Raw genomic sequence first — 16,959 nt, 5'->3', positions numbered from 1 at the left:
GGCCAGGGCTATTTTTTTTTTTTTGGTATGTGCCCTTAGTGGGAATCGAACCTGGGACTCTCTGGTCTGCAGGCCACCGACGCTCCAACTGCTGAGTCAAACCGGCCAGGGCCATTCATTGTATTCTTTAGCTACAGACCTTCTTTGGTTCATTTTTTTTTATGATATTTGTCTTTTTTAAAACTTCTCATTTTTTTCATGTATTTTTCTGATTTTGTTGAATTTTCTGTTTTCTTATAGGCCACTGAGCTTTCTTAAAGAGACTATTTTGAAATCTTTATTGGACAAATCACAGATGTCCATCTCTTTGGGATTGGTTACTGGAAAATTATTGTTTCTTTAGTGCTTTAGTTTCTTAGTTTTTTTCTTTTTCCATGTTTCTTGAAGTTAAGTTGTTTTTGCATTTGAAAAAGCAGTCACCTGGCCTGGCCGGTGTGGCTTAGTGTATTGAGTGTTGTCCCATGGACTGAGAAGTCCTGGTTCAGTTTCTGGTCAGGGCACATGCCCAGATTGTGGGCTCGATCCCCAGTAGGAACATGCAGGAGTTGGCCGATCAGTGTTTCTTTCTCACATCGATGTTTCTGTCTCTCCCTTCCTTCTCTCTAAAAAAATAAAACATTTAGAAACCCTGGCTGGTTTGGCTCAGCGATTAGAATGTTGACCTGTGGACCAAAGAGTTGTGGGTTCGATTCCAGTCAAGGACACATACCTCGGTTGTGGTTTGGTCTCTGGCCCTGGTTGGGGTCATGTGGGAGGCAACCAGTTGATGTGTCTGTTTTACGTTGATGTTTCTTTCTCTCTCCCTCCCACTTTATCTGAAGATAAATGGAAAAGTATCTTAGGGTGAGGATTTAAAAAAAAAATTGACAAAAAGAAAAAGCAATCACCTTACTGACTGGATTGGGGAGAGACATAGCTTCTGTCAGCTCTGTTAGAGATTGAGGCTTTCTCAGGCTTTTCTATGGATATAGCTGTTAATTTCTTATACTCCTTTGGAGGGAATCCTTAAGATTGTATGTCTTCTCTTTATCATGGAAAGCTGGGCTGAGTACTGACAACTTCTGGTTTGCTTTCCCTAAAGTGTTCCTGAATTCTCACGTTTGTGTGTGTATGAAGAGTTTGGGGGTACCTGTTTGCCAGTTGGGGGCATCCTCAAACAAAGTGGCTTGTGGTTGGGCTTTCTGCATTGCACTTAGTAGGATCCATGTACTTTTTTATGTTCTTTGAGAACCCTGCTGTTCTCCTTGCCTTACTCCATCCCCTAGTCATGTAGTACCTCAGTGTCTTTAGCAGTATTCTGCACAACTGGGGAAACTGGGCTCTTACACAGTCTCACTTTTATGGGCGAAATCACAGACTAAGAAGATCTCGGCACTGTGTTGTGTATCTTGAGGGAAAGGTGTCACAGGTAAAGTGAAATAGTTCCTCTTACCCTCTTCAGTGTGTCCAAAACTTGGATTTTTTTGTTTTGTTCCAGTGGTGTGCTGACACTTCTCTGCTGGACTCCCAGACTTCCACAAAAACACGGTTGTCCATGAGTGATTGTTAAAATCAGTGTTCTTTGGGAGGAAGGTGGTAGAAAACTCCTATTTTGCTATTTTGATGATATCATTCTCTGTTGATATGCTTTATGCCAGCCAAGCTTAGATTTGTTTTTTATATAATTAAAAAATACATATATTTTTTATTGATATTAGAGTGAAAGGGAGAGGGGGAGGGAGAGAGAGAGAAACATCTATTGATTGCCTCCCACATGCACCCCAACCAAGGATCGAACTTAAAACCCAGGTATGTGCCCTGACTGGGAACCGAACCCACAGCATTTTTGGTATACAGGATAACACTCCAAACAATTGATCCACTTGGCTGGGTGTTGTGGCCTTTTTTGTAATGCCTGCAGTCATTGCCTAGATCTTTTATTAACAGTTGCAAATGGTCATATTCTAATCCTATTATTTTCTCTATTATTTGATCTATCTGTATGAGGAGACATTTCCTTTCATTACCTGCTTATTATTTACTTTGAATGATCACTAATACAAGAAAGCAGGATAAATGTCCAACCTTCCCTTTTATTTACCACTTTTCAAACAGTGAATTAATGCTTCAGAATTTTAACATTTGATGAATTGTTTTCTTATTTTGAGAATCATTATAAAATCATAATTTAAAATAATATTTTTGGCCCTGACCAGTTTGGCTCAGCGGTTAGAGCGTCAGCCTGCAGTCCAGAGAGACCTGGGTTCGGTTACCGCTAAGGGCACGTACCTCGGTTGCAGTTTGTCCCCGACCCTGGTTGGGTTGTGTGGGTGGCAGCCACTCGATATGTCCCTTTCACGTCGATGTTTCTCTCTCTCTCTCTCTTTTCTTCTCTCCCTCCTGCTCTGTCTAAACAAAAAATGTAAAAAAGTGTCCTCGGGTAAGGATAAAAATAAATAAATAAAATAATATTTTTTCTTTATTCACTTTTTGTAGATTATTTAATACAAGTTTATAAAGAGCATCTTTTTTATTTATGCATAGTTTTTATTGTCAAAATCTATTTACTTTGTCTTCTATTGATAGATATTTAGATTATTTCCAGGTTTTCATTATTATGAACAATGCTGTGTTGAATATCCATACATGTTGTTTTAGATAAGAAACAATGTACAGGACAAAGGTGCTTAAAAGATTATTCAGAGGATCAGTGGAATTTTAAATTTGATAAATATTGTGAAATTGTTTTTAGTGATGTATGAAAGTACCTGTTTTTCTTCACTTGAAGATATTTTTCTATTTGTCTTCAGATAGAGTGGAAGGGAGGGAGAGAGAGGGAAACATCGATGTGAGAGAGAGAGACGTCTGCTGGTTGCCTTCCACATGACTGTGGTCAGGGCTGGGAATGAACCAAAATCAAGGTACATGCCCTTGACCGGAATCCAGCTTGCAACTCACTAGTCCATGGGCTGATGCTCCACCGCTGAGTCAAACTGGCCAGGGCAACACTAGGTATTATTTAAATATTTTGCAAGCCTGGTAAGAGAAAAATAGCATTTTAGTGGTAAGTTCGGACTATATGTGTATTATTTTTCTTTTTTTGGGCCTGTTTCTCTCACCCTATCTCTTCTTTTCTAATCTCTTTTTGCCCAGTTTTTAGTTTTGTTGAAGTTTGCTTTCTTTGTCTACAATTTAAAGTTTTTATATGACCAGACGTATCCCTTCAAAATACTTTTAAGAATGCCAGTCTTGCCCTGGCCGGTTTGGCTCAGCGGTTAGAGCGTCCACCTGCGGTCCAGAGAGGCCCGGGTTCGGTTCCCGCTAAGGGCATGTACCTCGGTTGCAGTTTGTCCCCGGCCTTGGTTGGTCGTGCGGGTGGCAGCCACTCGATGTGTCCCTTTCACATAGATGTTTCCCTCTCTCTCTCTTCCCCTCTCTCCCTCCCACTCTGTCTGTACAAAAAATGGAAAAATGTCCTCGGATGAGGATTAAAAAAAAAAGAATGCCAGTCTTTGTTTCTGCCATCTTTCAACATACATTGTTGTCTAAAACTATATTTCAGTTGACTTTTAAGTTTCCCAAACTAATACATTATCTTGTTGACATTTTACCAGTTTGCTTATTTAGATTTATCCACGTTTACCCTTCCCCCCAACCTCTTGTTCCTGGATGCGTTTCCTTTCCCCTCCATCTCCTTTTGTTTTTCTTTAGAGAAGCACCTTGTTATTCCTGGCCTGTCACTGTAAAGCATATGTATTTGTTCAAACTTTTATTTTACCCTTCCTCTTGAGGTATGCCTAGGTGTAATATTCTAGATTGGCCATTATTTTAGCATTTTGAAGGTTTTAATGTAAGAAGTCTGTCTCTCAATCTTGAATATTGTTTTTCTAGGTAATATCCTTTTCTCTCTGAATCGTTTACTAAAAATTTTTGGCAGATTTCAAATATGTACAAAAGAATAATACACTTAAGATATTAAAAGTTAAATTTTGGCCATGGCCAGTTTGGCTCAGCAGTTAGAGCGTTGGCCTGCAGACCAGAGAGTCCCAGGTTTGGTTCCTGCTAAGGGTACATACCTCGGTTGCGGTTTGTCCCCAGCCCCAGTTGGGGTTGTGTGGGTGGCAGCCAGTCAATGTCTCTCTCACATCGATGTTTCTCTCGTTCTCTTCCTCCCTCTCTCCCTCCCACTCTATCTGAAGATAAATGCAAAAATGTCCTCGGGTGAGAATTAAAAAAAAGAAAGTTAAATTTTGTCTGACAGTTGTTTATTCAAGTTTATAACTGTATCCTGCACGACTCCACCAGGGATCCAGCCCGCAACCAGCATGTACCCCGACCAGAAATTGAACTGCAAGCCTTCAGTGCACAGGATGACACCCAGCCATCTGAGCCACACTGGCCAGGGCTGAATAGCTTTTTTTTTTTTTTTTTTTAATCCTCATCCGAGGACATTTTTCCATTTTTTGTACAGAGAGAGTGGGAGGGAAAGAGAGGAAGAGAGAGAGAGGGAAACATCGATGTGAAAGGGACACATCGAGTGGCTGCCACCCGCACGACCAACCAGGGCCGGGGACAAACTGCAACCGAGGTACATGCCCTTAGCGGGAACCGAACCCGGGTCTCTCCGGACCACAGGCGGACGCTCTAACCGCTGAGCCACACTGGCCAGGGCTGAATAGCTTTTTTAATGTATGTAACTCCAGGGCCAGTAATAGATCATTTAACACCTTACCTTCAAGGCAACAGATTTTGAGGTGTTTATGGTTTTTGGTTGGTAATAGGATTTTCTGACTACATCTTACATTATTTAGTAAGTCAAGCATTAGATCTATTAGCTTCTTGAGCAGCTTTATTTTACTTTCTCATTCCCTCATTTATCATTTTTCAGCATATTATATTTTTCTCTCTTATTTCCTTGGACCTTTGCACATGATAATCCTTCTGACTAGGGTTCCATCCCCTATAGTTGTGTTTTTTTTGTCAGATTGGCAACAAATATTACATATTTTTTGTGTGGCACAGAATTTTAGTAATTAATTTGTGCCATGAGATGAAAAAGTTTGAAAATCACTGGTCTAAATGATTAATCATATTGTTATTTATTGGTACATACTTTCAACTGTTGACTTCCTTTTATAGAAGTTCTGTTGGTCTATTGACTTCTTTGGAAGGAATAGGATTTGCTTTTTTATTCGCCATGCCTTTCCAATTGTTTTTTTAATTAGTATTGTGTATTTATGTTATTGTGACTATGGAAATATTGTTCATTGCTAAGCCACGCAGTATACTGTAGTTACACTTTTGACTTTCATTATTTCTTTCATTCCTGTATTTAGTAGTTGCCAAGTTAGCATGCATGTATATTGAATTTCTGTCAATATTTATTATAATTCCTCTAAAAGAGTAAAGCTTTTTTTTTTTCATTTAAATCAAATCTAAACTATATGTTTATTTCCCCACCTCGGAACCATCTTACCCTAAAGCCCTTTTATTCTCTTGCTCCTGACTTAACTAGTATTCTTGGGTCTGTGCACAGTGGTCCTCCTTGTATTTTTCTTCCCATTATCCTGAGGATTCTCTTTAAACATCAACTTCTTTACCTAGAATGCTTTAAGCTCTCTCTCTTTCATGTCTGAATTCTTAACATTTCAGTCGTTGCTTTAAAATCCCCTCTTCAGAGACTCTTTTCCTCCATTCTAAGGTGGATTGTACTTTTTGGTACACAGTACCTTACTTGGTTTCTTCTTGGCATTTATCACAATATGTATAAGTATTATATATTTACATTTTCTTCTTCTTCTTTTTCTCATTAGACTAAGTTTCATGAGGTAGGGACTGTTGCTGTTTCATTCAGCATTGTCTATAGCATATAGAGTACTCAACAAGTATTAAATGAATGCGCATATGATGGCTTCTAGACACAGTGAAGATTTTAATGCCATGTGTTATGTTATCTTGTTGGACTTTGTTTAACATAGAGTTGGCAAACTATGGCCCAATGTACCAAATCTGGCCAGCTGTTGTTGTTTTTTTATAACATGAGTGTGCTCATTTGTTTAAATACCTGTCTGAATGCTTTCAAGATACAATGGCAGAGTTGCCTAGTTGTGAAAGAGTCTTGATGGCCTGTGGAGCCTAAAAATATTCCCTTTCTGGCCCATCATAGAGCATTTTGCTGATCCCTGATTTTGTACAATCAAATATTATACATTAAAAGACTTATTGAACTCTTAGATTTAACTGTAGATTCCTTCTGTTGTTGCCATACTAGTAATAGTAGCATAGTAGTAGTACATAATCATAAATGAAATGCCAGTATGTCAGTCAGGGTCCAGTCAGGGAATTGAAGAGGGAATTTAATAAGGAGAAGTAATTAAACAGATATCGAAGGTTTGAAGAGCAAAGAGGGAACCCAGAGGACACCCAGGAAATGATGTTGAATGATGACAACTGCAGGAAACATCTGTTCTCCCCTAAAGCTGGGGAAACAAAGGAAAGGGTTGTCTAGGACTTCAAGAAAGGGATGCTGCTTGGGCTAATCCTCGTACCTCTAAGAGAGGGGTATCATGAGATAGGTTCTTAGAAGCTGGAGCCTGGAATCATTGCTGCCACTGAGTGATGCTTTCAGATACAGCAAGCTAACAAGTCCTTGGTCTTGCACTACCTTCCAGTTTTGTTCAAGTGCGGTGTAAGCACTGGAGGAAGATCTTAACAGGAAGCCAGCTGGAAATGAAAAAATTGTAGCTTGCAGAGTCCCAGCCCCAGCATCACAAGGCATAGAACAGAAGGGTGGATTTGAATTTGAGAGACAATACCAGAATAATTGCAAAGTGTCTTTTTTTTTTTTTCTGTTCAGAATTACATATATTAAAAATCTCATCTTAGGCTGAAATTAGTCATTAATTAAGCAAGCCATGATTTCTTTGGTGAAAGCAAAAAAAAAAAAAAGGGAAAATCACCTGAAATACTTGCATTTGTAAATCTAGGCTGTGTGTGTGTGTGTGTGTGTGTGTGTGTGTGTGTGTGTAGTAGTGGATTTAGCATTGGTTTAGCATTATTTAGTCATAATTTAAAACTTATTTTTTTTATTTTAGTATCAGATATAGAAGGTGGTGATGGACTGCAGCTCAGAAAGGAACATACTCTCAGAATATTTGCTTATATCAATTCCTGGACACAGAGGTATGTATCCTTAAGTATTTTGAAGACTGACTTTGGAGTTGTATTTTAAATTTGCTTTGTCATCAAGTTTTTCCTTTTAGGATGTTAGGTTGCATACTGTCAGTAATTAAATGACAGTTCATCAGTATTTATTAAATATTCCCTTCTTCCTTACTCATGGGGCCACTTATGGTTTTGTTTTTAAAACATAAAAAATTCAAGCCTGGCCGGTGTGGCTCAGTGGATTGAGTCTGGTCCCATGGACTGAGAGGTCCTGGTTCGATTCCTGGTCAGCGCACATTCCTGGGTTGCGACCTCGATCCCCAGGAGGGGGCTTGTAGGAGGCAGCTGATCAACGTCTCTCTCTCATATTGATGTTTCTATTTCTCTCCCTCTCTCTCTTTTTTTTTTTATTCTCACCCAAGGACATGTTTCCATTTTTTGTTCAGATAGAGCGGGAGGGAGAGAGAGGAAGAGAGAGAGAGAGAAACATCGATGTGAAGGGACACATCGAGTGGCTGCCACCCACACGACCAACCAGGGCTGGGGACAAACTGCAACAGAGGTACGTGCCCTTAGCAGGAACCGAACCTGAGTCTCTCAGTACCGCAGGCCGCCGCTCCAACTGCTGCGCCAAACCGGCCAGGGCTCTCCCTCTCTTTCTAAAAATCAATCAAAAAATAAAAATGTGCTTTGAAAAATAAATATTGTTTTTTCTTTAACCCTTTATTAATAACCAATATGGGTGTGATCAGAATTCTAAAAATAATTATTTTGAGAGATTACAGAATTGTTGTGTCATAGCCAGAGACCTGTAACAAACTTGATCCTGACTCTGCTGGAAGCCATTTGCTATTTGTTCCTTTTCCATAATAATTATGTATATTAGGTTCATTTAAAAATAATACATATAGCCCTGGCCGGTTTGGCTCAGCGGTTAGAGCGTCGGCCTGCGGTGCTGAGAGACCCGAGTTCGGTTCCCGCTAAGGGCACGTGCTTCGGTTGCAGTTTGTCCCTGGCCCTGGTCAGTCGTGCGGGTGGCAGCCACTTGATGTGTCCCTTCATGTCGATGTTTCTTTCTCTCTCTGTTCCTCTCTCCCCCTCCTACTCTACCTGAACAAAAAATGGAAAAATGTCCTCGGGTGAGGATAAAAAATAAAAAAATAATACATATATTGAGACTATGGAGAATAAAACTTTAGGGAACACAGTAATTAATACAACCAAAGTTTGTTACAAAGATTTGCAGATTTTTGTTCCTCGGTGTGATTTAGTTGGATATGGCTAAATACTCTTTTGTCTTGTGTCCCTATGCTGTTTAAACTTCTTATTCCTTCTAAAATTTTTATGGGTAAAGAATATTTGAAGCATTATGTGCAGTGATTAATGAACATATTAATAAATAAAGTGATAACATAAATGAACATCTGGAGGCACACAGGCTAGCTGATGATAGTTTATCAGAATAGTATAATTTTGGGAGCTTACAGTCAAGATGGCAGTGTAGGTAAATGCGGTACTCACCTCCTCCCACAACCACATCAAAATTACAACTAAACTACAAAACAGCCATTATTCAGAACCATCTGAAATTGAGCTGATTGGAAGTCCTGCAATTATTAAAGAAGAAGCTACATCGAGACAGGAAGAGGGGTAGAGGCGTGGATGGGCTGGTCCCATGCCCACGTGTGTCAGATAAAAATCAGGAGGGATACCTTTGCTGTGAAGGTCCTCCGTAAGGAGCGAGCGGTCCCTGTCCCACACCAGGCTCCCAGCCATTAAAAAAAAGTCCCCATAACTTCTGGCTGTAAAAACCAACGAGCCTGGCTGGTGTGGCTCAGTGGTAGAGCATCGACCCATGCACCAAGAGGTCGCCAGTTTGATTCCCAGTCAGGGCACATGCCCAGGTTATGGGCCAAATCCCTGGTGGGGGGCATGCAGGAGGTGGCCAGTCGATATTCTCTCTCATCGATGTTTCTATCTCTCTCTCTTTTTTTTTTTTTTTTTTATCCTCACCCGAGGACATTTTTCCATTTTTTACTCAGATAGAGCAGGAAGGAGAGAGAGAAACATCGATGTGAAAGGGACACATCGAGTGGCCGCCACCCACACGACCCAACCAGGGCCGGGGACAAACTGCAGCCAAGGTACGTGCCCTTAGCGGGAACCGAACCCGGGTCTCTGTGGACCGCAGGCTGATGCTCTAACCGCTGAGCCAAACCGGCCAGGGCCTATCTCTCTCTCTTAAAAAATGAAGAAAAAAACCAAAATCAACTGGAACTGTTGACTTACTAGGACTCGAACCCTCCAGGTTCCAGTGTTGGGGGCGGCAGCTTGAAAGGCACCAGAGACATACCAGGAAGAACTGAGTTGTTTGACATTGGGTTGAGAGCTAGAGGAGCAGCTTTCTCTTAGACAGACATGCTGGTAAAGGCCGTTGTTCCTTTGGTGAGCCCTTTCTGGGGGTGGCAGATAGTGGCCAAATCTGGGACTCCAGCAACCTGGCTTATAATGTTTGCCCTGACTTGGTGATTCACATGAGGCCCTGCCCCACCCAACTTTTGGACCCACCCAAGCTGTTTCCAATGGCTTTACCATAGGATTGGCCTGTCTTGGATCCTGTTTCAGATTTTCCTAAAATCTTTCAAGCAAGCAGCATTTGGTCTCAGTGAGCCCCATGCCCCTCATTGAGTGGCCCCAGGCTTGGCATTAGAAGAGCCAGGCTTGGTTTACAACTTGGCTTTTCCTGAGCACCTCCAAGCCCAGCACAAGAAGCTGCCATCGGCAGATCACTTTGTAGCTTATGCCAGGTGGCCCCGGGTAGAACATAGGCAGAGGCTGACCTTATCCCAGAGCCAGCATACCCAGTGGACAGCTTCAGAACACTGCGAAGCACCACCAAACAACCACCTCGACAAGTGACACACTCAATGAGTGGACTTGGGTACCAGAGCGCTACTGAAGTAAGTCTTGCTCTGTGTGGTGGGCCCCTACATCACTGATCCTCCAAGGTAGTCAGAGGCCAGTGGCCAATGGTCAGTTGGCACAGCCCGTCTTTGCAGCTGATCAGCATGAGTAAATCCCTCCTATGGACATGCCAGAAGCAATCAAGACTCAATTATAACAGAAGTGTGTACAGTCCACACTAGGGGTGCACCTCGAGGGCCCAGCTGGGGTGACCAGGGAGGCCGTACCATTGGATCCTACAGGACACCTACAACAATAGGCCACCTTGTGACACCTAGGAGACATAGCAGCTCTACTTAATACATAGAAACAAACACAGGAAAGCAGCCAAATTGAGGAGACAAAGAAACATGTCCCAAAGGAAAGAAGAGAACAAAATTCCAGGAAAAGAACTAAACAAAATGGAGATAATCAGGTGCAGAGTTCAAAACATTGTTTATAAGGATGCTCAAGGAACTTAGTGAGAACTTCAAGGAACTTAAGAAGAACTCCAAGAAACTTAGTGAGAACATCAACAACATAAAAAAGGGCCATTCAGAAATGAAGGATACACTAACTGAAATAAAGTATAATTTACAGAGAATCAGTAGTAGAGTAGGTACAGCCAAGAAGCAAACCATTGCTTTGGAATACAAGGAAGCGAAAAATACTTAATCAGAACACCAAAAGAAAAAAGGATCCAAGAAATGAGGATAGTGTAAGGAGCCTCAGGGACAGTTTCAGGCGTGCCAAAATTCGCATCATGGGGGTGCCAGAAGGAGGGGGGAGAGAGAAGAAATTGAAAACCTATTTGAAAAAATAATGACAGAAAACTTCCCTAATTTGGTGAAGGAAACAGACATACAAGTCCAGGAAGCACAGAGAGTCCCAGACAAGATGAGCCCAAAGAGGTCCATACTAAGACACATCATTATCAAAATGCCAAAGGTTAAAAACAAAGAGAGAATCTTAAAAGCAGTAAGAGAAAAGCAGTTCATTACCTACAGAGGAGCTCCAATAAGACTGTCAGCTGATTTCTCGAAAGAAACTGCAGGCCAGAAAGAAGTGGTAAGAGCTATTCAAGGTGATGAAAGGCAGCGACCTACAACCAAGATTACTCTATCTTGCAAAGCTATCATTTAGAATTGTTGGACATATCAAGAGTTTCCCAAACAAGAAAAAGTTAAAGGAGTTCATTTCTGCCAAACCAGTATTATATGAAATGTTGAAGGGTCTTCTTGAAGGAGAAAAACGAAAATATGAACAATAAAAAATGGCAATTAATACATATCTATCAACAATTGAATCTACAACAAAATGAACAAGCAGAATGGAAACAGACTCATAGACAGAGAACTTTTTGTTGCTTGACAGATGGGAGGGATATGGGTGGAAAAGATGAAGGAATTAAGAAGTACAAATTGGTTGTTAGACTGATGAACTCAAAGGGAAGGAGGGAGGGAGGGCAAGATGAGATAAATCAAAGAACTTCTATGCATATATGCATAACCAATGGACACAGACTGTAGTGTGGGAAAAAGGAAGAGATGGTCAGGGCAAGATGAGATAAATCAAAGAACTTCTATGCATATATGCATAACCAATGGACACAGACTATAGTGTGGGAAAAGGGAAGAGGTGGGCAGGTTTGGGGAGGACAGGGTCAGTGGGGAAAAAAAGGAGGGACATCTGTGATACATTCAACAATAAAAATAACTTAAAATATATAAATAATTTCCAAAAGTATTTCCTGTGCAAAAACATCACTTTTCCATATGTTTGTTTTGTTGGTCAATAAAATTGGTACAGCTCTTTCCCTGCTGGTATGGCTTAGTGGATTCAGCATGGTACCATGGACTGAGAGGTCCCAGTTTTATTCCTGGTCAGGGCACATGCCTAGATTGTAGGCTTGATCCCCTTCCTCTTTCTCTAAAAAAATCAATTAAAAAAAATTGGGCCATGGTCGGTTTGGCCCAGCAGTTACGTACCAGAGAGGCCTGGGTTTGGTTCCTGCTAAGGGCATGTATCTCAGTTGCTGTTTGTCCCCGGCCCTGGTTGGTCGTGCGGGTGGCAGCCACTCAATGTGTCCCTTCACACCGATGTGGGTGGCGATCACTTGATGTATCTCTCTCACATCGATGAGGTTTCTCTCTCTTTCTCCCTCTCTCCCTCCTGCTCTATCTAAAGATAAATGCGAAAGGTGTCCTTGGGTGAGGATAAAAATAAATTGGTATAGCCCTGACTCGTTTGACTCAGTGGTTAGAGCATCTAACCAACCGGAGGGTTGAAAGTTCAATTCCTGGTCAAGTCCATGTACTTGGGTTGCAGGTTCAATCCCTGGCCATGGCCAGGGTCGTGTAGGAGGCAACCAATCCATGTCTGTATCATAGATGTTTCTCTCGCACATGCAAAGGTTGTGGGCCAAATCCCAGTTTCTGGGATTCCATGTTGTCATCTCGATTGGTTTACCTCTTTGTTTTGTTAGGAAGACATTTTTTCTGAGAAAGGGTTCATGGGAAAGAAAATTTTTTTAGAGCTTTCAAGGCCTAAAAATGTCTGTTCTACCCTTATTTATTTTATTTTATTTTTTTTATCCTCACCTGAGGACATTTTTCCATTTTTCATTCAGATAGAGCGGGAGGGAGAGAGAGAGAGAGAGAAACATCGGTATGAAGGGACACATTGAGTGGCTGCCACCCACACGACCAACCAGGGCCTGGACAAACTGCAACCGAGGTACGTGCCCTTAGCGGGAACCGAACCTGGGTCTCTCTGTACCGCAGGCCGACGCTCCAACCATTGAGCCAAAATGGCCAGGGCATGTTCTACCCTTATTTTTATTGATAACTTGTTTGATACAGAATTCTAGGTGGAAAATTATTTTTTTTAGAACTTTGAAAATGTTGTATTGTATTCTAGCTTTCATTATTGCTTTGGAGAAATACTACTAGCTATTTTCATTCCTGAATTCTTCCTAGTAATTCACCACTTCTTGAAAGCTTTTGCGATCTTGTTTCTCCTTGATTTCAGAAATATCATCATGTTATGTGTTTTGGTGGGCTTTTAAGTTCTGAAATTTAAAAAAAATTTAATTTACTCACCTCTGTGTTTTCCACTGTGTCTTCTTGGAAGTATTATTAGTCAGATATTGCATCTCCTTGATTGATGTTTTACTTTTTTTTTTTTATTCTCATTATTTTTCTTTGTCTGCTTTCAGACAAATCTCTTCAGTTTTACCTTCTGAACCTTGTATCGAATTTTACAAATTGCTATAATTTTAATTTTTAAAATTATGAATATTGTATATGCAGAATATATCATGTATTTGTACACAGTAAAGGACTCTATTTTGTAATTTGACTATCTCTACTAATATTTTTTTATTTCAGCAATCCATTATCTTTTTTTTTTTTTTTAATCCTCGCCCGAGGATATTTTTCTATTTATCATCAGAGTGGGATGGAGGGAGGGAGAGAGAGAAACATCAATATGGGAGAGACACAACCACTGGTTGCCTCCGTACAACCCGACCAGGGCCAGAGATGGACTGCAATGGACGTTCCCTTGACCGGAATCAAACCCATGACTCACTTGTTCGTGGGCTGACGCTCCAACCGCTGAGCCAAACCGGCCAGGCTGCAAGCCATTATCTTTTATGTCTCTCAGGATATACATTAATTAAAACCCGTTTTTCACTTTTTTTCTTCCTGTATTTTATCTGCTTCCTCTGAATTTCTTTTTAATGTTTGTTTTATCTGCCTTTGGTGAAGACAGTTTTTTCTTGAAAGTCTTACTATCCTTGTCTCTTTTTTCATGGTTAAGAGAGGGCACTGAAAGATGGTTTGGAAGTTCTGTGTGAATGGGGCATTTCAGGTGTTGGCCATCATACTGTATGATGGTAATGTTTGTCTGGTTGTTGGGCAGGGGAGAATACTTGAGGAGGTTCACCACTCGGTCGTTTATTTAATTTAATTTTCTTACTTTCAGTTTCTTGTATCATCCCTGTCTTTAGTATCTGGAGTTCCTGCATTTATCTTGTTCACATTTATGTACAGGAAAAACTTGTTTTCCTGGGTTAAGTAGAAATAGTATCCTGGCTGGGATGAGAACTGCAGGTTTTAACTGTCCCTTTCATTCAGTCCTCTTTTCTGTCCCATGTTTCATCTCTGCCTTCAGAGGTATCTGGTGCGCTTTAGTCTTGAACCTTTGCAGTGTTCTGTGGCGTAGATCTTTCTTTCTGCTGACATATTCTTCTGTAGCCCCTTTGAAGTTTATTTCTTTCACTCTAAGTTATTTACTGTACCACCTTCTTTTTTGGTTATTCCTCACCCGAGGATATTTTTTTCCCATTGATTTTTAGAGAGAATGGGGGTGGGGTGGGGTGGGGGCAGAGGAACATTAATATGAGGAGAGAGACACATCAATTAGTTGCCTCCTGTCTGCTCCTCGAGCAGGGTAGGGATCGAACCTGCAAGCCAGGGATGTGCCCTTGATGGGTAGCCAAACCCAAGACCCTTCAGTGTGAGGGCCTACGCTCTGACCCCTGAACCACACCAGCCAGGGCTGTACCACCTTTTTCTAGAATCCATAGTTTGTTGCTATCTGTCCTCTTTTCTTTCATGATCTCTTCTCTTATGAAGTTTGTATTGTTATTATTTTTTTACTATATTTCTAGTGGGGCTTAGAACAGAGAATAAATAAGTTCATGTGTAAAATCAAGCTGGGCTTAACTGAAAGTGATGTTTTTATTTAAAAACAAACACTTTTCCCCCTTGTATTGTGGGTATAGATATATAGAGGAATGCTGTGCTGTATTGAGAATTCAAATACCTAGACTACTCAGAATTGAATGTAATAGAGTCAAATGTATAATTTATGTAATATATGATAATTTTAGAGATGTGTTTGTGTATCTTAGACTCTCAGCTCTCCTTGAAGTATATTTTAGGCCTTTAAGGACCTAGATCCAGCTTCCCATTACTTTGTTCATATATCAAAGTAATTTGATTAAGATTACTTTCCTAGTCAGTTATTAAGCAATTTATTGCTCATTTCCTGACAATGAATTTTGAAAGTAAATTTGACTGGCTGTTAGGCTTTCTTAATCCAAATCTGACTTAAAGGGATTTTTTGGGGGGTGGTGGTGTGGGCAGTGGAGGGATTCAGAGTTCATTTTCACAAAAGGAAGATATTCAAAGGTATGATCCTTCCCTTTGAACTTGGTTTTCCTAAACCTAAAGGAAGAAGCTATGTATCAGAAAAACTTCATATATATCTTATATAAATTGTGATATTCTAGAATTTTAAAACTGGAAGAAGCCTTAGAGGTAAAATTCTTTCAATTTGCTACTGATAAAACTGGTATGATGTATCATTTAGCTGTTTCTGTGTGACAGATTACTCCAAAAGTAGTATCTTAAGACAATAAACATGTATTATCCTCAGAGTGTTTATGGTTAGGAATTTGGGAGTGGTTTCAGTTGGTTGGTTATGGGTTGGGTTTTTCGTAAGGTTGCACTCCAGATGTTGGTCAGGTCAGTCATCTGAACCTTGTGTAGGCTTGGAGGATATTCCAAGTTGGCTCACTTACATGGTTGGCAAAGTGATGCTTGTGGTCAGTGTAAGACCTTAGTTTTTTCTTATGTGGACCTTTTCATGGGCTCCTTGAGTGTCTTACAGCATGATAGCTGGCTTCCCCTAGAGTGAGTGTGAGTGTCTTACAACATTATAGCTGGCTTCCCTTAGAGTGAGTGATCCAAAAGAGAGCAAGGCAGAAATGGCAATGACTTTTATGACCTAGTCTCAGATGTCATATACTCATTTCTGCCACATTACGTTCATTAAAAGCCAGTCATTAAATTTGGTCCAAATTGAAGGGAAGGAAAACTCACCTTTACCCTTTAAAGGGAAGAGTATGTGGCCATACTTCAAATCTGCCACACCTGGAGAAATGCAATTATTTCTGTATGGTCATACAAAGAGCTGGTGATCTATTTGGACTACATATAGATGTTTTGATAATACAACTAGGTGAAAATTTTAAGTATTAGTTGCTTAACTGTCTTTCTTTTTTTCTTTTTCTTTTTTTTTTAAGTTTTACCTGACTTCTATTCTCACCCAAGGACATTTTTTTGCATTTATTTTCAGATAGAGCGGGAGGGAGAGGGTAGGGAGAGAGAAACATTGATATGAGAGAGAGACATCAACTGGTTGCTACCCACACGACCCCAACCGGGGCTGGGGACAAACTGCAACCAAGGTACATGCCCTTAATGGGAACCGAACCTGGGACTCTGGTCCACAGGCCGATGCTCTAACTGCTGAGACAAACTGGCCAAGGCTTACTTGACTTTCTAAAAAAACATATTTATTGTTTAAAGTATTTCAGATGTCTCCCCATTTTTCCCCATTGACCCCCTTCTCTTCACCCCACTCCTGCCTTCACACTATTATCAGTATCCATTGTTTATTCATATATGCATATAAGTTCTTTGGTTTATCTCTTCCCGTCCCCCCTCTTCCCCTTCCCTTTGAGGTTCCTCAGTCTACAACCAATTAATACTTCTTAATCCCTTCACCTTTTCCACACATCCCCCCCATCACTCCCCCCATCTGGCAACCAAAAGAAGTTCTCTGTATCTATGAGTCTGTTTCTGTTCTTCTTGTTCATTTTGTTTATAGATTCAGTTATTGATAGATTTGTATTTATTGCCATTTTATTGTTCATATTTTTTATCTTCGTCAAGAAGACCCTTTAGCATTTCATATAATACTGGTTTGGCGGTGGTGAATTCCTTTAGCTTTTTTTTTTTTTTTGGTCTGGGAAACTCTTTATATGTCCATTGATTCTAAACGATAGCTTTGCAGTGTAGA

General features: G+C 40.5%; 1 protein-coding gene across 8 annotated transcripts in view; it reads left to right on the top strand.

Annotated features, from left to right (window-relative positions):
• USP34 (ubiquitin specific peptidase 34) overlaps nucleotides 1-16,959 on the top strand; it is a 255,792-nt gene that overhangs the window by 40,264 nt on the left and 198,569 nt on the right. For all 8 annotated transcript variants that reach the window (XM_036262508.1, XM_036262511.1, XM_036262510.1 and 5 more), the window contains exon 2: nucleotides 7,074-7,161. In XM_036262508.1, the coding sequence (XP_036118401.1) occupies nucleotides 7,074-7,161 (88 nt within the window). The remainder of the gene's footprint in view (nucleotides 1-7,073; nucleotides 7,162-16,959) is intronic.

This window comes from Molossus molossus, unplaced genomic scaffold (assembly GCF_014108415.1).
Source record: "Molossus molossus isolate mMolMol1 unplaced genomic scaffold, mMolMol1.p scaffold_m16_p_15, whole genome shotgun sequence".
NCBI lineage: Eukaryota > Metazoa > Chordata > Mammalia > Chiroptera > Molossidae > Molossus > Molossus molossus.
This window is presented reverse-complemented; position numbering and strand designations above follow the sequence as displayed.